General features: G+C 32.8%; 1 protein-coding gene across 3 annotated transcripts in view; it reads left to right on the top strand.

The window, feature by feature from the left end:
* Nucleotides 1–25,690, top strand: part of LOC114331564 (dystroglycan 1) — a 1,301,763-nt gene extending 1,276,073 nt beyond the window's left edge. For 2 of the 3 annotated variants that reach the window (XM_050643062.1, XM_050643063.1), the window contains one exon: nucleotides 484–25,690. In XM_050643062.1, the coding sequence (XP_050499019.1) occupies nucleotides 484–737 (254 nt within the window). In that variant the 3' untranslated portion in view covers nucleotides 738–25,690. The remainder of the gene's footprint in view (nucleotides 1–483) is intronic. The other variant, XR_007696271.1, reaches the window with a different exon arrangement.
* The last annotated feature ends 674 nt before the right edge of the window (nucleotides 25,691–26,364 follow it).

The raw sequence follows: 26,364 nt of genomic DNA, 5'->3' as shown, positions 1-26,364 counted from the left end.
TAGATGGAGGTACAACCTCCATCTGCAATATGTACCTGACGTAGAGGTAGTACCGGTAATTAAAATTTTTATCTGTATATGTTAATATTACCCCAAATTAGATAAATATTTACTATATTTAAGGATATCTTCGTGTTTTGACGAAATGCCCCTGAAGATGCTCTAGACTTTAGGAGCGAAAGTATACTTGGACAAGATTAAATAAACTCAGTGCCAGATATCTGCCTTTTATTTCCGTAAATGTCACATATTCGAGCATTCAACCACTTCCTATTTTAACTGTATATTTGGCTAACAAAAAATCACCTCCTCTAAATTAGAGTTTCAGAGATATTGTAAAGTTAGAGTAAAAATTAAGAGTCTCGGCTCTAAACCTTTTGCCCTAAAACGACGAAAACCGCCGGGAAACTGGTCGTAAAAAAATTTAAAACGAAGTTTGTATTAGTATTTAATCCCTTTTTGATAATTTAATTTGTCTTGTAGGTATTCCCGTAATCTTTCAAGAAGAACTAGAAGAAAAACCTGAACCCGGTACAAAAGCTCCAGTGATTCTCAAGGACGAAAAGCCGCCATTAGCGCCTCCAGAATACAGTAAAAGCGGCTCAGTCAAATTAGCGGACGATTCGGAACCCTACCAGCCGCCCCCACCGTTTACCCGTACTCAGGACAACGGCAGACAATCCAGACCAAAACCCACCCCTACTTATAGAAAACCACCCCCTTATGTGCCTCCTTAACAATTACACTTTACATTTTTTCAGCAATAAGCTTTGTCTGACTGCCAATTCGCGCGATTGGTTCATAATTATTCGAATAAACCTTTTATGACTCTGCAACTAATAATACTTTAGATGACTGGCCGCATTTTAGAATGTAAGATAAGTCAATAGTTCAATGTAAATATTTACACAAAAGCGTTAGAATTTGTACAATTATTATAAGCTGGCCACAGAGTACGCACAATTCTCGATTCATAATGCGCGATGCCTGATTTATATCCATTGTTCGTCGGTTCATGTTGATGTGTGATGTGCAGCCTTTGATGTTCGTTAATTTACCGCTCACAAGAGAGAATTACTATGCATACATGAATCATGTTGTTTACTAATCGATTTTTAACTAACAATATAAAATTATTATTTATGACCACACTGTCGAAACTTTTTGTATGTATTTGTTATTTGGGTAGAGTCGGACAAATTTGGAGCTTGGCGCATTATGGTAATGGGGCGTTTGTCTGTCAAGCTGTCACGAAGTTGTAAATTTTATGCAAAAAAAATTATAACCACATTGGTCATTTTATTTTAATCAATGGTTTTTGTCATATAAATAGCGAAAACAATTTTGTCGGACAAAAATATTGGGCCATATGACGCGTCGGACACGATAAATATGTCAAATTTATGAAAATAATAAATTTATTACCACATGGCTAATTTTAACAGAATCTACCATAAAACATTTTTACAATAATGTGTAACCTTGTCGGACAATTTTTACGGGGCTATGTGCAGTCGGCTGCGCCGACGATGTCAATTTCCTGGTATTTTTTTATTTACAACCATTTTTTCGACAAAAATAGGAGGTTATAAGTAATTATATTCTAAATAAAAAAATCTAAGTGTCCGACAAAAATATTGGGGCAAATCGACAGTCAGACGAAAAATTTAATTTTTATTAGTAAACTATATTTTACTTTTAAACTATGCTGGGTTCGTGCATCCCTTATCTTCACAATCATTTTTCCGACAAAAGTATTAGGTTACAAGTAATTATATTCTTAAACAAAAAATGTAATTGTCTGACAAAAATGCTGGGGTAAACGAACAGAAAACGTAATTCTTTTAGGTTATCGATGCCCTTAATAGGAGGCATTGTCAAAAAAATTTTTAAAACAGTTTTTCTCGGTTACTTTTGAATCGATTTAGATTAAAATTGGTATACACACTAAGTACAACATTTAAAAGGGCGTGACGTAGAGTTATACCCAAAATTTTCCGATAAGAGGAAAAATTTTGGAAATATCTGAATTTTATCTGAAAATTTGTGTACATACATCTTGAACAATGACAAACATCTTTCTGTTGTTTCTTTTCTCGAATTTTGAAAAAAAAATTCCGAAACAAGGGAAAATTTCGGAAAATTTTTTGAAAATTTTGGACCTATTATTTTTGTCCGACAAGTGATCTAATATGCATTACACATGTAAAAAAACAGTACAAAATAAAAATGACATCTGTGGTACTAAATAAAAAAATTCCAGGAAATTGACATCTTCGGCTCATCCGACTGCACATAAGCCCCGTGAAAATTGTCCGATAAGGTTACCACATTATTATAAAAAGGTTTTTTGGTATATTCTGTTAAATTTAGCCATGCGGTAATAAATTTATTATTTTCCTAAATTTGACGTGTCCGACACGTCATATGGCCCAATATTTTTGTCCGACAGAATTGTTTTCACTGTTTATATGGTAAAAACCATTGATTAAAATAAAATGACCAATGTGGTTATACATTTTTTTCTTGCATAAAATTGACAACTTTGTGACAGCTTGACAGACAAACGCCCCACTACCATAATGCGCCAAGCTCCAAATTTGTCCGACTCCACCCAAATAACAAGTACAAAAAGTTTCGACGGTGTGGTCATAAATAATTATTTTATATGTGGGCCCAAGGACTACATAATGCCCTACATACTATTCGTGAACTGCCCACGAATCGCGCATCACGAATCGCGAATCACGCTTAGTCTGTAACGAGCTTTAGAATTTATACAATTAAAAAGGACTACTCCGTTGAGAGTCATATTAATTTGTAAATGATATTAGAAAACAGTAAGTACATACACAGTTGATTTTTATTAATAATTGCAATTTCAAATTAAGTTAAACGACAAGGGACGGGTATATAATCAAATCCTTCAGTAACGTTATAGATACTTCTTCTCCTTCTTCAGCCTTAAGCAATCTCATTTTGAACATATGCATCCCCCAATCCAATCCAGTGTTTTCTATTTTGCGCTACTTGCTTCCAGTTGTGTCCTCCAATATTCTTAATGTCATCAGCCCATCTCATTTGTGGCCTTCCCCTTATTCTCCTTCCTAACCATGATCTCCATTGTTGTGTTCCGATGGTAGGTTACGGAATCAATTAAAAATAAGTGTAAACAATGAACAGTAATATATTTATTTTATGTTGGGTAAACAAGCGTGCTTCGTTTATTATCTCGTAAGGGTTTGTTAGCGAGGGTGTGTCTGAATCGTTCGCCTGCTGTGCCGATACTGCCAGACCACAACACTCTATTATGCCATCATGCTTGCAGTTTTACAATATGGCTAGAAAGGCAATAAATTACTAACATCTGCGTTTTAAAAGATGAGAAACTTTCTGTATTTTAAGAAGTTGACATAAAGAGCGTGGCAATCTCGCCTCGGAGTCTATTAGTGTTTCCTTGAAAAAAACATTAATTTTATAAAATCTGCTTAGCGATATATTTCGTTTCTTAAACTTAACGGCCCTTGTTAGCATATGGTTTGTATATTAAAAGTAATTTCGTTTCGAGAAAAGTTATTAAAAATTTAGCAAAAATAATAATTAAAACGTATCGCTATAGTTGTATTTCGTGATTCCATCTTTTATTCTTCAGTCGGGCATTGTGTCCTGCGAAGCTCCATTTTAATTTGGCAGCATGTTCTCCTGCTTCTTTTACTTTGGTTTTGCTTCTAATCAATTTGTTTGTTTTTTTGTCTGTAAGTCTCACCTCGAGCATTGATCTTTCCATCAGTCTTTGTGCCTTTACTATTTTATCCATATTGCCCTTGGTGAGTGTCCACCTCTGTGAACCTTACGTGAGTATAGGGAGGATCCGCTGATCGTAAACTCTGGTTTTCCAAATATTGTTTTATTTTAGTGTTTTTCAAGATCTAACTCAGATTTCCAAATCCTGCCCACGCTAACCTTATTCATCTGGTAATTTCAGCACTTTGATATTCTTTGTGAACTTGCATTACCTGTCCCAAGTAGATGTATTCGCTTACTGTTTCTAAATTTATGTCATTCAACGTTATTTTTCTAATGTTCTGTATATTCCTCATTATTTTGGTTTTTTCCAAGTTCATCTTAAGCCCTACTTTTTCCCAAGCTTGAAACAGTTGCGTCATCATGGTCTGTAATTCGTCAAAGCGTGTAGCGAATATTACAATGTCGTCAGCATTTCTCAAATGACTCAGTTTTCTTCCATTAATATTGATTCCTTTATCTGCCCAGTTATTGTCTTTGAACAGGTCTTCCAGTCCCAGTGTGAATAGCTTTGACAAGATAACGTCTCCCTGGCGGACTCCTCTGTTAATTGGTATAGCTTTGGTTTTCTCATCTATTTTTATTTTCATTTTTCATCCGTTATAAATGTGATCGATTAAAAATCAATACAATTTTAAAATCCAAATAAAACATAATTGGTACTACATAATAGTAACACTGTCGTACGAAATTATTATCGTGATTGATAATTCTTTAGCAAAATAATGGGAAGAATTTTATAGCTGTAGTTTAATGATGTGGTTTTCATTGTTATTAACAAACCTCACTCTTCGTTGTATTTGAGATTTTTAAGATTTAAGATGTTAATTTAAAGATATCGACCCGTCCCTACAAAGAAACCGGTCTTATTTGCTGTTTACTAGATTTTAAAGTGAGTTTCTTTCAAAATTGTGATGCAAACGTAGGCTGCTATGTACTTCTAACAAATTATAAACTTATTTTTAGAGCTTTTTGTATTGTATACAGTGAACTACTTACATACATTATGAAATGTCGTACAATTATTGAGTCGCCATCTCGATGCCAAATTCTCACACCCACAGAATATTTTAATATTAGATATGTTCTTAATTCTGTACTCAAACTCTCGAATTAAAGTAAGACTGCTTTTATACAATTGTAGTTTAAAGTGCATAAAAACTTTTTTTCAAAATCCGCGGAAAAATTTCGAGACCACTACTCTTTTGTTTTTCTTTATAGATGAAACTTATTAAGAACTGACTTATTACTCATATACCTACTGATATGTCTGACAAGCTCTAAGACGTGTGAGACAGTGTCTTCCAAATTTATTATCAGTGTTGCTTATTTAAAATAAACTCCTTAATTTAAAAATATTTTAATAGCTGTTTAGTAGTCACGATACATAATGTACGTACGCGTACTGTGATATTTTATTCCCATTTCTTGTTAGTTTTGAGGCACTCTACACTCCGTCAACTATTGGAATGTTGTTCTTGTAATCTGTTTTAATAACTCGTCTTCACAATAATTTTCAACGATTCGTCCGTTAATAGTGATCAGTTTCTTTTTTCAGCAATTGGTGTTTTTTGTTTATACATAATATCGTAAATGTATTATCAACTACAGTTGAGTTCATGATTCTTTACCCGTGCATAATCATTTCAGACATATGAAATAAATCATAAATCTATTCCACGCAACAGCAAGTGACAGAAAGTGGGTACTGCTCCGATCACGGATTATATTATAGAATTTGACGTTATCAAATAAATAGAACTTAAAATTTTATTGCAGAATTACAGCTACATTTGCTACAAACTCCAGTATAAAATTGGTTATGAAAACAACTGTTTATTTAATAAAAATAACTTCTAAATGCCAAAACAGGACAAAAAGAAAAACAACAAAAAATCCAACAAACTGACAGTGACAAGTAAACAAACCAGAAACGTCACAAATTGTACTTAAACTCTAAAAACGTTCCCGAGCGTCTTTTTTGTAGCTATCTCTTTTCGATGTACTAAGTCTATAGCGTTTATAAAAACAACATGTGTCTTTTACTTAATAACAGGCGGTATCTGGTTTGTTTTTAGTTTCATGCGTGAAAGACAATGATGCTAGATAAAAAGTATGTGTTTTATCCAGATATTAATGACGCACGGGTAAAGAACCCTGGACTCAACTGTATTATTGTACTTGCAGTTCTTTGGTCTATTTTACTTTACTGCTATTATATGCACAGGATGCCGGTAAGCTTTTAAGTGGCCTGTATATTGTCGCATCTTCTAATTTAATCTCTCTCTTTTTCTCCTTCTCTCTCTCTCTCTATTTGTCTTTCTGTCCTTGTTTGAAACACAGTAAGTAAATTAAACACAGTCTAAATTAACTTCTCTAATTGTTTGATACATACCTTGACGTTAAGTGACATAATATGTCTATACGGTTATCGAGGCGAGAATCAAGAAAAGGAGAAACTGACCAAAAACGTGAGGAAGATCTACGGGTGGAGGAAGAAACATGAACAGGAAGTCGAAGAAAATAGTCCAAAAGTGGAAGATGATGACAGACACTTGTCTGACGCTGATGGCTCTTTTTCAGATGTAATTATGTAGAAGTATTAGTTTGTGTTAAATAGATAATATGCCGTCGTCAATTCTAACAATAAGCCTACAGAGAACGAACATAACAGAAGACACGTACAGAAAAAAATAGACAAAAAAATAGATGCAAGCAGTAAGACACAGACCAGCTATCGACTTTAATCGGATAAAGCTCCATGAGATCCAAAACATAGAACACTGAAGGTATCATTATTTTCAAATAGCTAGGTATACATAAGAAAATGTCATTTTAGTCAAAAGTACTTGAAGTCTTGATTTCTGATCAAAAAACACTTTGCAAAGTCAATTATGTGCCAAGACTTTACACTTTTGTTTAAAATGGCATTTTCATGTGTCATGAAAAACGGATTTTAAACAAAAGTGCAAAGTCTTTGCACAGAATTGACTTTACAAAGAGTTTTTTGATCAGAAATCAAGACTTCAACTACTTTTGACTAAAATGACATTTTCTTATGTATACCTATTTGAAGAAAATCATGACACCTTCAGTGTTATATGTTTTGGATCACATGGAAGCTTTATCCGACTAAAGTCGATAGCTGGTCTGTGTCTTACTGCCTAAGTACATCCATTTTAAAAATTTCGTTTGTTCTATATTTTGTATATTTTTTGTATACGTGTCTTTTGTTATGTTTGTTGTCTGTGGGTTTATTGTTAGACTTGATGACACCAGTTTCTGTACATATTATGTATTAAACACAAACTAATGCTTCTACATAATTACATCTGAAAAAGAGCCATCAGTCACCATCATCCACTTCCGGGCTATTTTCTTCGACATCTCTAGCTCACCTTCTTCCACAGGTTGATCTTCCTCAACAGGTTGATCTTCCCCAGCAGGTTAATCTTCTTCAGTTTTTTGGTCAGGGTCCTCGTTTTCCTGATTTTCTCCTTGATAGCCGTATAGAGCTAACAATTGCTCCAGGGGCATATCACCTTCCACATTTGCTGAAAAGGCTTGCTGGCTTCCACAACTCACTAGAGATTCTCTATGACTGGCATAGAGAATCTCCATTCTCTATATTAGTTGTGGAAGCTAGTAAGGTTTTTCAGCAAATATAGAAGGTGGTATGGCCCTGGAGCAATTGTTAGATCAATACGGTTATCAAGGCGAGAATCAAGAAAACGAGAACCCTGACTAAAAACCTGAAGAATATCAACCGGCTGAGGAAGATCAACTTGTTGAAGAAGATCAACCTGTGGAAGAAGGTGAGGTAAAGAAGTCGAAGAAAATAGCCCGGAAGTGGAAGATGCTGGTGACAAACACGTGTCTGATGGCTCTTTTATAAATGTAATTATGTAGAAGTATTAGTTTGCGTTTAATACATAATAATATGTACAAAACTGGTCGTCTATTCTAACAATCCCACAGAGAACAAAACATAACCTTTTCATAATTTCTTGATCAGAAATCAAGACTTTGTACTTTTGACTAAAATGGCATTATCTAATGTATTATTTGAAAATGATGAGACCTTCAATGTTATATGTTTTGGATCACATGGAAGCTTGATCCGACTAACGTCGATAGCTGGTCTATGTCTTACTGCCTAAGTACATCCATTTTAAAAATTTCGTTTGTTCTATATTTTGTTTATTTTTTGTGTACGTGTCTTCTGTTATGTTTGTTGTCTGTGGGTTTATTGTTAGACTTGACGACACCAGTTTCTGTACATATGTATTAAACAGAAACTAATACTTCTACATAATTACATCTGCAAAAAGATCCATCAGTCACCATCCTCCACTTCCGGGCTATTTTCTTCGACATCCGTTCCTCATTTTCTTCTGCAGGTTGATTTTCCTCAACAGGTTGATCTTCCCCAGCAGGTTGATCTTCTTCAGGTTTTTGGTCAGGGTTCTCGTTTTCCTGATTTTCTCCTTGATAACCGTATAGAGCTAACAATTGCTCCAGGGCCATATCACCTTCCATATTTGCTGAAAAGGCCTGCTGGCTTCCACAACTCACTAGGGATTCTCTATGACTGACATAGAGAATCTCCATTCTCTATATTAGTTGTGGAAGTTAGCAAGCTTTTTCAGCAAATATGGAAGGTGATATGGCCCTGGAGCAATTGATAGATCAATACGGTTATCAAGGAGATAATCAAGAAAACGAGGATCCTGGAAAAACCTGAATTAGATGAACCTGCTGAGGAAAATCAACCTTATGAAGAAAATCAACCTGTGGAGGAAGAACTGCAACAGGAAGTAGAAGAAAAGAGCCAGAAAGTGGAAGATGTTGGTGACAGACACGTGTCTGATGGTTCTTTTTTAGATTTAATTATGTAGAAGTATTACCTAGTTTGCGTTTAATACATAATATGTACAGAAACTGGTCGTCTATTCTAACAATAAGCCCACAGAGAACAAAACATCTTCAAATATCTTTAATAATTTTTGGACCTTTTCGTAGCTTACGTTATTTCGTTTTCAGTTCTTGATTATTCCTACGTTTCTCTTTTCCCTCCCTCTCTCTCTCTCTCTCTCTCTCTCTCTGTCTCTCTTTGTCTTTATGTCCCTGTTTGAAACAAGTTGAGCGAAAACAGAAAGCTTTCACGATATGTCTAAATTAATTACCCTAATTGTTTGATACATACCTTGACGTTAATTGACATAATACGTCTATACGGTTATCGAGATGAGAATCAAGAAAACGAGGGACCTGAACAAAAACCTGAGGAATATCAACCTGTTGATCTAGCGGTGATGGAAGAACAGGAACAAGAAGTCGAAGAAAAGAGCTTGGAAGTGGAAGATGCTTGTGACAGACGCTTGTCTGATGGCTCTTTTTCAGATGTAATTATGTAAAAGCATTAGTTTGTGTTTAATACATAATATGTACAGAAACTGGTCGTCAATTTTAACAATAAGCCCACATAGGACAAACATAACAGAAGACACGTACAAAAAAAAAATAAATGAAATATAGAACAAATGAAACGTTAAAATGAATGCAGGCAGTAAGACACAGAGCAGCTAATGACTTTAGTCGGATAAAGCTTCCATGTGATTTAAAACATATAACACTGAAGGTGTCATCATTTTGAAATAGGTATACATAAAAAAATGTAATTTTAGTCAAGAGTTCTTGAAATCTTGATCTCTGATCAAAAAACACTTTGCAAAGTCGATTCATGTGTCATGATAATGCCATTTTAAACAAAAGTGTCTTTGCACAGAATTGACTTTGCAAAATCTTTTTTGATCAGAAATCAAGACTGTGTACTTTTGACTAAAATGGCATTACCTAATATATACCTATTTGAAAATGATGACACTTTCAGTGTTATATGTTTTGGATCACATAGAAGCTTTATCCGACTAACGTCGATAGTTAATCTATGTCTTACTGCCTAAGTACATCCATTTTAAAAATTTCATTTGTTCTATATTTTGTTTATTTTTTGTGTAGGTGTCTTCTGTTATATTTGTTGTCTGTGGGTTTATTGTTAGACTTGACGACACCAGTTTCTGTACATATGTATTAAACACAAACTAATACTTCTATATAATTACATCTGAAAAAGAGCCATCAGTCATCATCTTCCACTTCCGGGCTATTTTCTTCGACATCTGTTCCTGATCTTCTTCCACAGGTTGATCTTCCTCTACAGGTTGATCTTCCCCAGCAGATTGATCTTCCTCAGGTTTTTGTCAAGGTCCTCGTTTTCCTGATTCTCTCCTTGATATCCGTAAAGAGCTAACAATTGCTCCAGGGACATATCGCCTTCCATATTTGCTGAAAAGGCTTGCTGGCCTCCACAACTCACTAGAGATTCTCTATGACTGACATAGAGGATCTCCATTCTCTATATTAGTTGTGGAAGTTAGCAAGCTTTTTCAGCAAATATGGAAGGTGATATGGCCCTGAAGCAATTGTTAGATCAATACGGTTATCAAGGTGAAAATCAAGAAAACGAGAACCCTGAGCAAAAACCTGAGGAAGATCAACCTGCTGAGGAAGATCAACCTGTTAAGGAAGATCAACCAGTGGAGGAAGATCAGGAACAGGAAGTCGAAGAAAATAACCCAAAAGTGGAAAATGGTGACAGATACTTTTCTGATGGCTCTTTTTCAGATGTAATTATGTAAATGTATTAGTTTGTGTTTAACAGATAATATGTACAGAAACTGGTCGTATATTCTAACAATAAGCCCACAGAGAACAAAACATAACATCTTCAAATATCTTTAATAATTTTGGACCTTTTCCTACCTTATCTGATTTCGTTTTCAGCTCTTGATTATTCCGACGTTTCTTACGTTCAGAATGGGAGACGAAATAAAAAAAAGTGAAACGACATGGAACTTTGTAACAGAACTTGTTAGCTGAGTAGGGCGTATTATTGCCTGAGCGGATGAGCAAGACAAGATTATAAAGATTGCCGGCTTACTGCATTAGCATCATCTATCAGAAAATTTTCCAAGTTTTTCGAGTTGCGTTCACAGCAATACCAATAATCCTAGTAGCGTATCCACATGTCGCGTTTCTAAGTGTTAAACAAATTCTTACTATATTGATCTACATTTGTCCATTGCTGGACGTAGGCCTCCCTTCAAATTTTCCACTTATTTCTATCTTGAGCTTCTTGTCATCACCTAATCGGCGGTGGTCTTCTGCTTCGATATGTCTCTTGTCTTCGTCGCCACTCCATAATCTTTCTGGTTCATTTATCATCCGTTATCATTCTTTCAAGTGCATCCGTCACTCCTGTTCGTTTTCTTATTTCTGGGTTTGGTACTTTATCTCCGATAGTAATAACTAACATTGATCTTTCCATAGCGTGCTGTTTAATTCGTATTTTATTTATTCTTCCTTTTGTTAAAGTTAGTGTTTCTGCAGTATATGGAAGAACCGTTAAAACACATTGGATAAAAACCTTTCTTTTTAAGCAAACTGGAATATTAGACTAAACAATGTTGTTCAATCTACCAAAGGCAGCTCATGTGAGACATATCGTTCTTTTTATTTCAGTTCTGATTATCTCGGCATAAGAGAATCTCATAATCGGGATTTGTGAACTATTATTTGGCCAATTATATGTCAACAAAATTAGACAACAAGATATATGATTTAAACATGGACTATGGCATCTCTTTGACTCGGGTGTCTCACGACAAATCATGCTGTTTTCAGTTTTCGTATGCTTTCAGAGTTCTGTTACTGGAAAGACCCCCATTCACGTTGAGGTCGTTATCTATACATGTAGCAAGTATCAGTATCGCGATACAAATCTCATAGTGTATTTGGCTATCTTAGTATTGCTGTATCAGTCTACAACTCTATCGCCATCTGTATCACTGGAGTGAAACAGATACAAATCTCATGATGCGTGTATCGCAACTTGTTGCGATACACGTATCGATACCGATCTTAACATGAATGAAGGCCTTTACTTTTACTCCCTCCAAAGAAGATCACTGGCCTCAACAGGATCTGTTTTATCGGAAGTAAGTTCAAAAACAGTACGTGCGTATATTGAACATAAGATACCTCTTTTTACACCACATACGTGTTGATGAAATGCGGACAAAGTTTTAAACGGTTTTTCTGATTTTAATCTCTTATAGATGGTTTAAGAAGTAGGAAAAAACTTAATAATTTATTTATGCAAACAGTATCTTTGAGCCCCTATTCATACGTAATAGGTATGTGGGATTATTTATTACGATATTTTAAGTGTAATATTAACAAAAAGTTTTTATGCAACTAAACATTTATCACTTTTATCCTAGTCAGCCTAGTGACATTTTTAATCCTTGATAATAATATATTTCGGTCAATTCACATAAATATATTATTTTAACAACTCTTTCTCTGTGATAATCACTGCTATTATTTATTAGTCCGTTATTGAATTTACTTTTGTGCTCTTTTCTTGTGGGTGATTAATTTAAATTAGATTAAGAACTAAAATTTTTAATTAAATACATAGGGCAGATCTTAACAATTGATCATTCTAAATGTAAGGTTAAATTGAATTAAATCAATGTAACATTAAGTTGGTAGCAAACAACATCAGCTTTGTTTGCCAGTTATACTACAACATTTTACTGACAATGCAGGACAAAATTTGCATGCCAAAATTCCTCTAACCGGGATTTAATCGGGACAGAAAGTACCGGCCTTTAGTATATTAATACTACAAAAGTGGTTATAAGTTCATATTTTCCGTTTTTACTCTTCGAAATCCACACTCATAATCTCCTAACATGGGGATCCATTCGTATTCGTAGTTGATCTTGTTAGTACCTTGTAATAACCTTTATAATTAAATAATTCCAATTTAGAACATCGTTTATTATCTAAATTGGAGAGACCAAGGCGCCATTTCAGTCACTGACCGTTGACTCTTTAGTATCTATATGTCTTTCCGTTCCATATTTTAGTTTTTATGAATGTTAATCATATCTTGACCAGAGGCTGTACTGTTTTCATTATTTTTATTGTTTCCTATAGGTTAACTGCTAATTCGTCATATCTTTTTGGTGCTATCGTCTGGGCATATCGTTGGCATATTTAAGTTTTCTTCAAATTCCTATCTTAGATAAATTGTTGAAATATTATTTACACTACCAATCTGATTATCCAGTTTCCATCCGGATAGTTTAAAGTATTTACTATTATATCTTTGCTGATTATTTGGGCTTCCTTACATCTATAAAAATATTTTAGATACTTATATATACTGCAAAACGTTCGTTTACTATTATTACGAACTTATAATAATTTTCACGTTTTCTACTGCTGCTTTAAATAATTAGTTGGGTATAAAATCCGATCAGATATTGAGTATTGCTGCTATGTATGAATAAGCAGATATAAGAAACATGTATCTATATTTTTGACCTCAACTTATATCTAACGGGCGAATGCTTATTTTTTATTCCATCTATTAACTTTGTAGCTATTCTGTCTTATAAAGTCCTATTGATGATTTGTCCAATATATATGTGATATATGATATATTCCAGGAAAGCAAGGAAAATGTTCTCCATTTGAAATTTGAACACGAACGGTTAAAGAAAGACAATGAAGACAATTATTTCAAACAGAAATCGGCCGTTTCAACATATTTGTATTCATAGACATATTCTAGTGTCAAATTCACCAAACACGAATTCAAAAGATTCACAAACATATTTTATTTCAGAAACTAGTTATAAAAATATAATTCTGACTGAATATTTAGCAGTTTGTATTGGTATATTCAAACTTTTAGACATCTTGGATTTTAGTTACCCTATGTAACGCACAGCTGAATCTTATGTTTGTGCGTCACAGTGTTGCCATGCCATTTCTTTCATAATTTAAATCAATGTTAAATGTACCTACAAGAATAATAGAATAAGAACGTTTACTTCTCCGTCATTCTACCTAATGAGGTGTCAAATGAAAGCTTATAATCCAAGGATAGTACTAAAGGTGAGAAATTAGACCTAGATTGTCTGCCCCTCAAAAAATAAGCGTTATATTGGGGATTTCTAATGTCGACATTAAAAGTTGCACTATTTTTTTCTATAAAACATTTTAATCTAAAACTTACCAGAAAACTTCTTTGTACTCTACTTTCAAACAAACGTGATTAAGAAGCTAAATTTTAAACTTCGTTACACAACTTTTGTGATTAAACTTTGTAATGCACAAATCCGCACCTTTTTCTTTGAAAAATTCATAACCTTTATCATGATAAAAATAAAAACTTAAAGCAGGTACCTTTGTCTTCAGAATTGTTAGAGCTATATACTGTAAAAATTTCAGAAAAAAATATTAAAATGGAACAGAGTTGTAGCGAGGTAAACGCAAAAAACGTGATTTCATTTTTTTTTATTTTTAGGTTAAAATTGCGATTTTGACAATGTTCCCCCACATAAAATTCAAAATAAACCTCATTTTCGTTTTCAGCACCCTCGAAAATATAAAGTATGAATAAAATTAGCCATTCATCCCTCCGTGGTCAGTATCTCGAAAACTAAGCGCTTTTTTGAGGGTGTATAATATCACAAAAAATTGTAACGTGATAGTATGAAAAAATAGAGGATACGGCAACGGTGTTACAAGTGATGGTCGGATCCGTCGGATTCAATGCCAAAATCTACAGACATATTAGGGTGCACAAATAGCCAAGATGTCCAAACTTTTTATCTACGTTTTATCTCAGCCATCAAATATACTGATTCATGTAGGTACCTTTTTCGAAATGAGTGTGAGACATTTGGCAGTTTTCCTATACATATACATAATAGACAGATAACCTTTAAAATCCACACAGCAAGCTCAATCACAGAAACATCATGAACCTTACAAATAAGCATGTCCAAAAAAAAATGAATCCCAAAAACATTAACTATTTTAATTTGATACTGAATTCGATACACAGTATTAAAAACGACAAAGGAAAGCAATAAATACTCGAACTATTTTACTAGTGACTAGTATACCAACTAGTTTGACTCTGTCTTACTATAAGAACACACTACTGACAATTAAATGTTTTTAGTAATGTCGGATTTCATAGTTTCGTTCCTAGATTGACATCACTAAACGAGTGAGTAAGGCTCACGAAATTTTGTAAGACCAATATATAAATCTTCGATAGAAATGGAATGTATCGAATATGTGGCTTCTCCGTCTGAAGAACACAAGCAATGGCTGTTCATGACGTTCATATTGAGTATCAGCATATATGGTGTAGGTGTTCCGGACGAAAAAACCAGGAAGCTTTATAGAGCAGGAAACGGAAATTATTCTTACTTTGGACACGTAAGGTTAGCTCAACATGTTGCAAGTTAATCGGACGAAAGTCAGGGATGAATGATTTATATTACCAAAACTATGGGGTCGGTTTTAGATTCTTTCTAGATAGAAAGTAGTTCTATCTCGGTCATATTACGACTACAACCTGGAGCGTGTACTATAGCTAACTGCCAATCCATAGGTCTCTTCGAAGTCTTCTAACAATTTTTCTGTGGGAACTTATAATACTACTAGTGTTAAAGTCCAATCATTATTTGTCTGGGGACAGTCGATGCGCTCTGTTATATCTAAAGTCTTAGCTGTTTCTAGAATGACTGGTGTACATGCTGATTGGAATTACATACATACAGGGTGTCCCGGAAAATAGTGCGTTCCTTTAAGGTATGGAGAGAATACACAATTTGGAACAAAAAAGTCCTATACCATTTTTTTCTAAAGTTAAGCGTTTCCAAAAAAAAGTTAACATTGTTTTCCATATACCTGTATTTTAATGTTTGGAAATTTTAATAAACTGGCAACATCGTACGCACTACGGCATAATAACATAATAAGAACTCGTTTGTGATTGTGATTAACAGTATTTAAAATAATCCAACCTAATAGTAGGTAATACTACTTATGTATTTACTATTTGTTTATTAAAATTATTTTCTTTTGAAATGTATTGAAATACCTATTGCATAATTTTAAACGAATTACACATCTTTTAACATAAAAACACATCTTTTAACTAAACTAGTATTATGTATTTAGTAAGGTTTAAATGGGTTGAATGCTGAGTATTGCTGAGGGCTTTAACTGAATTACATAGTTTTAATAGTTTACAGTGGAACTTAAATACACCAGATAATGTCTCAGTAATTTGTTTACTTGTGAACTGAAATAACTAAGTTGTACTTACTTGAAAATAATTAATATAAATATACCGAATAGATGTTTCAAGTAACCTTTCACAAACACCATTCATAGGTAATAACATAATAGGTAATACACTCACTATTCGAAAACATTTTCGGCATTGACACTAAACGGGATTCTTTAAAACTATCTGTTTACTATCATCTTCTATCTATTTACATGGGACTGTCTATGCTTAAATTTGCGTACCGCACATAGTTGTCAGATTTAAATTTGGATACCAAAATACATTTTAATTTTTTGGTCAAACGGTTGCATTTAGAAAAAAATGTTATAAGAGTTTTTTGTTCTACATGGTGCCTTCTACCTATACCTTTAAGGAACGCACTATTTTCCGGGACACCCTGTATTATGAAAATATAAACTGTTTGGGTTTCCGATCTAATATTTATAGTTTCTACTTTTCCGTGGAATTATTTTCACAAGTGATTGTAAAACTAGATGCAATGGTCAACTTTTGTTTATATTTAAAATGATCAATAATAGGTCTGCCAACAAAATAGTTTGACAACTGTACAGCTTCTTATATATAGATAAGTTGTTTGTCGAAAAATATGCAGTTGTAGAAGAGATCTTTGTAACGGTATTTCGAGAATATTTTGAACTGAACTGATAATTTCACCAAATCGGTAACCGCAGTTTATTAAATGTACGTTATTATGTTTCAATAATTAAGTACATTTATACAGGGTGTAATATAAAGACAGGTCATAAATTAAACCACATATTCTGGGACCAAAAATAGTTCGATTGAACCTAACTTACCTTACAAAAATGTGCACATAAAAAGTCTACAGCCCTTTGAATTTACAAAATGAAAATCTATTTTTCCAATATATTAAAAACTATTAGATATTAGAATATCTTAAAAAACAGTGAAATTTGTGCATCCCATAAAAATTTTATGGGGATTTTGTTACGTTAAACCTCCCAAAGTATTTATGTACTTTACAATTAAATTATTATTGTAGTACCATGAGTTTAAACACTTAAAACTTTTTTTGCATTTTCAATAAAAAATCTCTAATAGTTTTCGATATGTTGCAAAAAATCGGTTTTCATTTTGTAACTTCAAAGGGCTGTAATTTTTTTATATGTATTACAGTTGTAGTAAGGTAAGTTAGGTTCAATCGAACCATTTTTGGTCCCAGAATATGTGATTTAATTTATAACCTACCTTTTTGTTACACCCTATATATTTAGTTGTATAAACACTTTAAAACAGTGACAAAATCAAATTAATGTTAGAAGGTTACCACTCGATTGACATTTGTGAAATTATCAATATGCTTCTTAGTTTGTAAGAAATTTTTATTAGGGATTATGCTACAGGGTGATTTAGATATTTGAAAATGTAAATAATAAAGAAAAAAATCATGTATATAACAGTAGACAAGTGAATATTTCTTTAGTTGAAACAAACTGTGGAACAAAAATTTTAAAAGCAATTTAATATAATTAATTAAAGGTTTAGACATTATTTTTTATATTTATTTGTGTTTCTATTGGTCTAAGTAACCAAGACATAAGTGCTAACAGAACTTCAAATAGGCATTTTTAAAGCTTTATACCTAGAATATATTCAACTACAATTGAAAGGTATTCAAAGTTGTTGTAATTTTTAAAATGTGTTGAATTTTCGACCTATACCGGGTTGTGAATCGTAAAACGGGCCATAGGAGACTCAATGTAAAATTCTAAACTGTTGAATTCCTGCTTCCCTAATTATTTTACATCAAAAGTCATGAGAGAATATTTGTAGAGAATTGAAATCTGTATTAAAATCAAAAGTTAAAATTGTTCTACGATTTAAACGCATTCCAAAATTTTGAGTACACAGTAGGTATGTGTGTAAAAGTTAGGTCACACGTTACTATTTAACTGACAGTGCTCACACCATTGACTGAATAAAAAATCTTTATTACATTAATACTTTCTCCGCAACTGAGGGTATCTTATCAACTGTATTGTTTTTAAACAATAAATGATAAAATAAAAATATTGACAGTTCAAAAATGTGAAAATAATAACTTCATTGTGACACATTATTGCACTGTGTGTGGCCTAATTTTGAGCTGAAAAACTGAAAAATGTATTACATTTTTACAAAATTCTGGAATATGTTTAATTCGTAGAACAATTTTAACAGTTGTTTTCAATACAGATTGCAATCCTCTACAAATAGTTTCCAATGTCTTTTGATGTAAAATAATTAGGGAAGCAGGAATTCAACAGTTTAGAATTTTACATTGAGTTTCCTATGACCCGTTTTCCAAATCACCACCCGGTATATCATCTTGTTCAAAAGCTGCTATAAGTCTACATTTTGTATAGAATTAATTTCTGGCATTATAATATAGGATAATACTTGAATGAATAAAAACTTTCTGCAAGCTACTGTAAAAAGCAAATTGTATTTGCCTTATGTCTTTGTCTACACTGGTGCGCTTTCGTCTTCCTCTTTCAATTCAAAAAGCCTTTTCAACTTGCACTTCAACTGCCAACATTGCATGCCATGATGAGCAAGATAAGATGCGTGTAAAGTGCTGTACCCATTGGTTGCGCTATTTTGACAGTTGATAAAAGTATTTGTTTGGGAAGTACGGGACATAATTACAATATTGCTTTCGATAAAACTGATAAGGCGCAGGAAACAACATGAATTGAAAGAGAGGTTGAACGAAAAATCCAACAGGTTTGCATCTTCATGCGTCAGACCGTGCGCTATAAAATTTCCACCTTAAACTCCAAACAAGGCATGCTGTAGCGCATACCTTTTGTTCATTACACCGTGCGCTGTGACGCATGCGTTTGTTGAACACAAAGTTGCACTAGTGTAGACAGAGCTTTAACATTTGTTAGCACTTTGTCTTGTTGCCAATAAAAATATTAATGTAATAATAATTATTAACTTCAGTTACGGCAATATAAGTTATACATATCAAGCTTATAAGAAGTATGTCCAACATATCAGGTACGTAAGGACATAGAGTGATGGAAAAAGGGTATTTAATCTATATATGATTTATGTCATTGGAATTTAAGGGTAAAATTTACAAAAAGTTGTTATGCGAAGTGTACTTGCTTATTAAAGTGTTAATGGAAATGGAAAGGCATTCGGCACAGATCATGTTTAACTGTTCACTGCAGTACTTATTAATAAGTAGGTACTTAAATCAATATCTTATTTAGTTTTTAATTTAATGGATGTACATTGGATGTCAATGAGTTAAATATTATGGCGTTTATCTTCAATGCGTGTAGAATGATTAAATAACTGAACTACATATCAAAAAGTAGAACAATTCAGTTTTCTCTTGAAATAAAAATTATCTATGCCACAACTGTGTAGTCTTCTGTGACATGATTGATACTTTTTGTCGTTATATTTAAATATCATATTGTAAATAATTTTTAGATATTTCAATATTGAGGATCACCCTGAAGTTTAATATTTTTTATTAACAAGTAGGCAGTTACTAACTGGAGAATAACATAGACTTAGAAAATAAATAAGGCTGTTTATTATTTGCAACTAACTGGTCAGTTACACGAAGGAAATTCTACATTCGGATTGGAAAGTTTTATAAAGCCATAGCACGCCATAGTAACAAACAATGACATATGGCTAAAGGTTCTTCTCAACCAAGGCCAAAAAATAAAACAAAACAAAAATAAAAATGACAAATGTTTAGCTTGGAAGCTTTTTTAACCTTTCAAGGCATGGCTATGAAATCTTGGATTATTTATTCTTAAGTCGTTTCTAGTGAGTTTGTGATAAAACATGAACCCTCAGGCATCCGTAAAAGGTCTGCGGTTTTGAATTAGATTTTGTGAGTAGATCGAGTCGGACGATGGATGAGTAGTAGGAACGCTAAGGGCCAATTTCTCATATCGAGTTCAACTCAAAGATATGTCAACAATAGATCTGGCTAGGGATATGCCACTCAATGCATCGGGGTGTAACGCCAATATCAAGTACAGTGGTCTAGCTATCTTTGTCTGTCGTGCGAGTGTGAGCGTATCTACCAAGAGGTGGGAGTAATGGAACGAAAGTGACACAGAGGCGGCAGCCATCATATGCTAGAGAGAGAAAGCTAAGCGCCGGTAGAGAGAGATAGATAGACCACCGACCCGAACTGCCCCGCGTTACGCTATTTTTCGGACCTGGCCTAATCTATTGTGTTATTATATCTATGGTTCAACTCCAGTTTAACCAATGAACGTCAGTTTAAAGTCAAAATCGTCGTTCTTAATCCACGTTTAACCGAGGGCAGTTTAAACTTGAACGATGCTTGAACGCTGGAATTCGGCCGTTCAAAGATTTCTGAACCCAGTTCAGATGATTTCATGGATTACGCATGCGTCGTATTAACACGAAACGCTGTCATAATATAAATATAACATATTTTATTATATTAAGCCTAACGATAAAAGATAACATTATTTTTGTTTTTATAACATTTATTTATAATTATGAAAATGACCATTTGACAATAAATACTTAAATTTAACTTTATTAAAAAACAGCATAAAAAGGTAGTTCAAAATGGCGACAGTCTTTTCCTTTTGCCATCTATTGGCATTTCTCGAAAGCTGTAGAACGTGCACTGACATAAACGTGCAATGAGAAATGCATTCCAAACAAAACCGAAGTTCACCGGTGAACCTGGTTCAACTGAACCATAGATTACCGCAGGTATGAGAAATCGACCCTAAGAGGTAGTCTTGCAGTCCTCATTCATTGATTCCTACCAAAAGATGCTAATACTCTATATTCTAGAAAATCAGAATGTATATAGCTGACGCTATTTATATAAACTTATTAGATAAAGAAAGGATCAATTTTAAAGAACTTTCATCGTACCAGATGCAATTGAAGCGTTTATTTGAATAACAACACATTATGCATTATTCTCATAGAATAGTAGTTTCTTTCTCGATCTCACACATTCAATTTTGTAAAAATCGCAATTGTCTGGAGTAAACTACATATAAAGTTCGAATAGTTTAAGAAAAACAACAGATACCCATGCAGATTGTTGTAAAAGTAACACTTGTCCCATCTTATTCAACGGTCATCGCTAAGCGTAAATGATCTTATCCGTAAATTTATCAGTTGTCTGCGTTCTTTATTAGTAATATGTGATGTTTGTTTCTTTTGCATTAGAAATACTTCAGCATTGCGGAAACTGTTCAACACAATACCTCTATATTTTCCATTATATTTTGCTACGTTTGTACCTATTTTTGGTTAAAATATCAACAAAAATATGAAACCACTTTGCACAATTATTTTGATATCCACATTACTTCTAATGAATATCTTATTAAAAGTGAGATTTGAAATAAATTGAAGCTGGGTAGTTTTTCTTGATTTGCCAAAATTTCAATTTTTGGACAAGTGTTGTTTTCGAAATAAATGCTTCAATTGAACTGTGAAGAATGTACTTAATAAATGGGTACTTACACATAGGTACATATATTTATAATCTAAACTCGATCAACCTTAGGGTTGGAACAAAAAATCAGAAAACAGTAACTCTGTGGTTTGTTTTGGAATGTCCTGACGGACAAATGTTTTATTGTATGAAATTCTGAAATTGGGGGCTTCTTTTTTCCTTGAGATGCTGTGAATAGCCTAAATTTTTACCTCCAATTAGAAGATATTAAGTAGAAAAGCGAGGAACATTATGTTAACGGACAAAAACGATTGTGTCATAAACGCTTAGGGCACCTACATTATGTAATTTAGAAGTCAGAAACGGCAAAGTTATATATAGTTTATTGTAAATCTACAACTTTTCAGTATCGAACTGCAAAAACACGTATTGTGTCTGCTAATAATATTATTACGTTGTAATGCTTCCAATGAAGCATTCCTGAGAAAATTTGACTTTTGCTAATGATTTAATTAATAAGCGGGAAAAAAGAACATTTTGGTGGCAGATACGCTTAGTGCTTTTATATCTGTGTCTGTCAACATTTTTCTCAAGTCAAAGGCGTACATGATGCCCATACAAGCTACCCATTCCAAAAAAGAATAACAGAAAGAAGCATAAACATATATGTCACGAAAAATGATGGAGATGAACAAAGCTCGGCAAAAATTAAGCCTCATATCTTAGCCTCAGCCAAGGAAGTTCTTGGAGAAAGAAATATAGATAAAAATAAATCGTTCCCAAGGCGATAAACTCCATGGTTTTGTACAGAAGTAAAAGAAAAATGTAAAGAAAAGAAGAAAGCTTATCTGAAATACATGACAACCAAGATACAAGAGGCATACGATAATTACAAGACAATACATGCACTTGTAAAAAGAATGAAACATGATCACTGAGAACGTGTTTGATAAAAAAAAATGGAACATGATTTTTATGGTCAACAAAAGGAAATATGGCTTTTTATAAGTTAAAGAACGGAGGTACCTAAAGGAACTAATAGAACCAAAACACATATGAACACAGAGAAACATACATGGATTGACTATCTAGAAATACTCGTAAAATGCAGTGGAATAACATACGACCCTACAACCAGAAACACCAGAACTGACAACAAATGAAGATGTTAATATAAATGCACAGGAAGTTACTCGAAAAGCTGAAGAACAGAGAAGCTGCAGGTAAAGACGGAATACCAAACGAATTACTGTAATATTGTAGGAACAATGTCATTGAGGAACAATGACAGAACAGTTAACAGCATTACATAATTATTAAACACAATAAACTACTAGAAAAATGGAGAACAAGCGAAATAATATTTAAAAAACTGCTATTTAAAAAAGGAAATAAAAAACAGCCAGAAATTTACACAGGTATAAACTGCTAAATACTACCCTAAAACTAAAATTTTACGAGAACTAATGAATCAGAGGGTTGCAGATGAACAATAGGGTTTTCGTACCCTATTGTTCATCTTAATTGAAGAATCGTCTACAAATGTAATATTTGTTATAAAGCAAATTACTGAGAAATTACTACAGTATATTAGACCAGCATGTCTGTGTCTGATTAACTGTTTGCAACCCGACATTCTTAGATAATTCTCAAGTAGTAGTAATTTTCTAAAACATCGAAAAATTTAATTAAAATTTTTATTCAGACATCTCGATACTATTTACAATCTGATCTTACATTAAAAATTCTACATCAAATAATCTCGACGCTTCGATAATATCTTAATATCGACTTTGTCGAATCAAATCTTCATGTAACTGACACGTAACTCATCATGATCATGAAGAATGTACTTACGAGCACAATATTTATCCATTTTTTCTAATATTTTTTTTTATATAATTTTCAACATGATCATGAAATTAATAACTATATGGCACACATTGTATAGATCACTTATTTTTAATGTGACCAAAATGAAATAGGATGTAACAAAGAAAAACTTTTTATTAGTAAGTTTAGTGGAATTGTATAATATAAGTAATATCAGCTTAGAACAGATTGAGATATTTATATTAAAGGAGTTTCCTTCATTGATACGTTGTGATTTCTAAAAGTGTGTAGAGCTCTTGTCCAAAGTTTTTATGTTTCTTTGTTATTTATACTTTTGGCCCCTTTTGGTATAGAACTTTATTTCAACTATCTAGGTACTGATATTTTCCGAATTTATTTAGTTATTATTTAAAAACAGACAATTTTTTATTTTATAGTAACATGTTGATGACATATTATTTGTTCGTTAGGCCAAAATATTATAAATATTAGATTACATGTACCTACCTAAACAAAACAAAAATGGCAAACTTTACAAGATCTTCGTATCGCCTCTTAATCTGTTGGATTAGAATAGGGCTTTTCATCGATTGTCATTTGTTTCGAGCTTCTGTCATATGTTGTATAATCTGTGTATAATATTAATATACACGGATTATACAACATATGACAGACGCTCGAAATAAATGACTGTGAATGAAAAGCCCTATATTACCATTTCATCTTTTTTGATCACTGACCAGTACTTCTTGTTCAGATTGGTCTATTTGGACTGTTTTTAACATTTTTTTTGCTTTTATATATTATTTGTCCACTCCAAGTCCCGTTCATTCTCTTCTCCGCTATCAGAACTTCTTAACATAGGTACTATCTTTATTTCCTCGTTTCAGAATTGTTACCCTTGTTAATATGGTTCTGAAACGTTTGTCTTAGAGCATTTGTATGTTTCATCATATTTAATTAGAATAAACCACAATTTTTATTGAAAAAACGTTATATTTGACGTTCCAAATTCAAAGATAGCAAGTCCCTGTGTGATAGCAGTCATAATCTAGAGAAGATAAAATTATTAAATATCACTATATCACGAGTTTCAGTCCACCATAATCCAGGCTGACTATCATTTATCAAATAATAATTTCACTGTACTTGTATTTTGTTTATGCCTAGTTACACCAACAGAACTTAAAGCACGACTTAAGCTTAAGATCTGTTCGTGCAACCAGACATTAGTGTTTCATTAAGGGAAATATTGGTAATTTTCATTGGTTTTGTGGGTATTTCTCACTCGTACAAGCTATCCTGCCAGTGAAATAATATATTTTCCTGATATAGTTAATCAAAAATACATAATTTTGCTGATAAGTTTTCAAATATTTTGTAGATTGTATTCAGTAGAGCTATTCCTCTACACTTGTAGCACATACTTTTGTCACTTTTTTGGTGAAGTGGACTTAACCACGTCAAGTTTCTACTCGTTTAATAATTTAGTTCTTTATATGTCTTCTCAAGTTGTCAGGCAATTCTAGCTCTCCATCCTTTCAATACTCTGCCCTAATGCCATTTTATCCTATTATTTCGTTGTCTTTAGCTTTTGTATGTAGTTCAGTTGAAGGTAGTAATATATATTCTTTGGACTTTGCACATTATTCCTTTTAATCTGTTGATAAAATTTCGATTGTCCTTATTAATCGTCTTCCATGATCTCTAGTTTTCTTTTCCAGTGTTTTTTCTTTTTCCTCCAGATCTGTTTCACTTTTTAAAAATCTGTTTTAATTGTCGAAACAGACAGACATACCTAATTAGAAAAATAAAAAAATACAAATTAATAGAATGAAGTAAAAATGAAACGAAATCAACACTGAAGGCTAAATTAGTGAGAAGATGTTTTAAGTGCGATTCTACACACTTTTAAAATAGCTTGATTATTTTAGTTGGAAACAGATAATGTTATATCTTAATGTACCTACAATACATACATGTATTTTTGATGGCTTATTTTCTCGTAGATCATTACCTACCAGTACTTACTAGATATTCCATAGAACAGTTTACAAATAAATCGTAAGACAATAAAGAGTTTGTCGTTTGTTACAAATTTTTAAGGTTAATTAAAATTTTATAATTTATGTAATTAGTTACCAATAACCTTTTTATAAAATATTTTGGTATATTTACAATAAAACTTTTTTATGTATTTAAATTTGTATACATATTAATTAACACAGTCATGTTTGTTTAATGTTAATTATAAGTTAGATGGTTGAATGTATCATATCAGAATTTCATATTTGTCTCCCATATCATACACATACATTTTGTATTAACCGTGATTATTGTATTATTCAATACATAACAAATAAAAATATACGTTTCTTATTTTGTACCCACAAAGCCATAACTTAAGCTGTTTCTACAACATGACAACAGAAGCAATCAGAAATTATTTTATTAGGTCATAAAAGGAATAAGAGGTGATGAACATAAAGAAATAACATCAATAAAAGATCAGAATGGAGATCTACTGACTGATGAAGTAATCATTATGAGAAGATGGAAAGAGTATTTCCAGAAACTACCTACTACAACACGAACCACACAGGACAAGTGAAGAAGATGAAGAAAGAACGGGTAAGCAAGAAGTTGAATATATACCAAACATTACAATGGATGAGTTAACTGGCGCGATTAGGAAAATAAAAAATGGAAAGGCACCAGGTCATGATAAAATTACGGCAGAAATGATAAAAAACATGGGTGATACGGGATTACAACAGGTATTAGAACTATTTTAAATGATTTGGAGAGACGAACAAATACCCACAGACTGGGAAATTGGTCTGATTGTACCTATACATAAGAAGGGTGACACCAAGAATTGCAACAACTATAGAGGAATAACTCTCATAAGTACAGTGATGAAACTTTATGAGCTAATAGTAGAGAGTAGACTGAAAAATAATAGAACCAATTTTAGAAGAATCGCAAAGTGGTTTTAGACCTGGTAGATGTACACATGATCACATTTTTACGTTAAACG

Source organism: Diabrotica virgifera, chromosome 2 (genome assembly GCF_917563875.1).
Source record: "Diabrotica virgifera virgifera chromosome 2, PGI_DIABVI_V3a".
Lineage (NCBI taxonomy): Eukaryota > Metazoa > Arthropoda > Insecta > Coleoptera > Chrysomelidae > Diabrotica > Diabrotica virgifera.
Note: the sequence above shows the minus strand (reverse complement) of the source record. Positions and strands in the feature narration are given on the sequence as shown.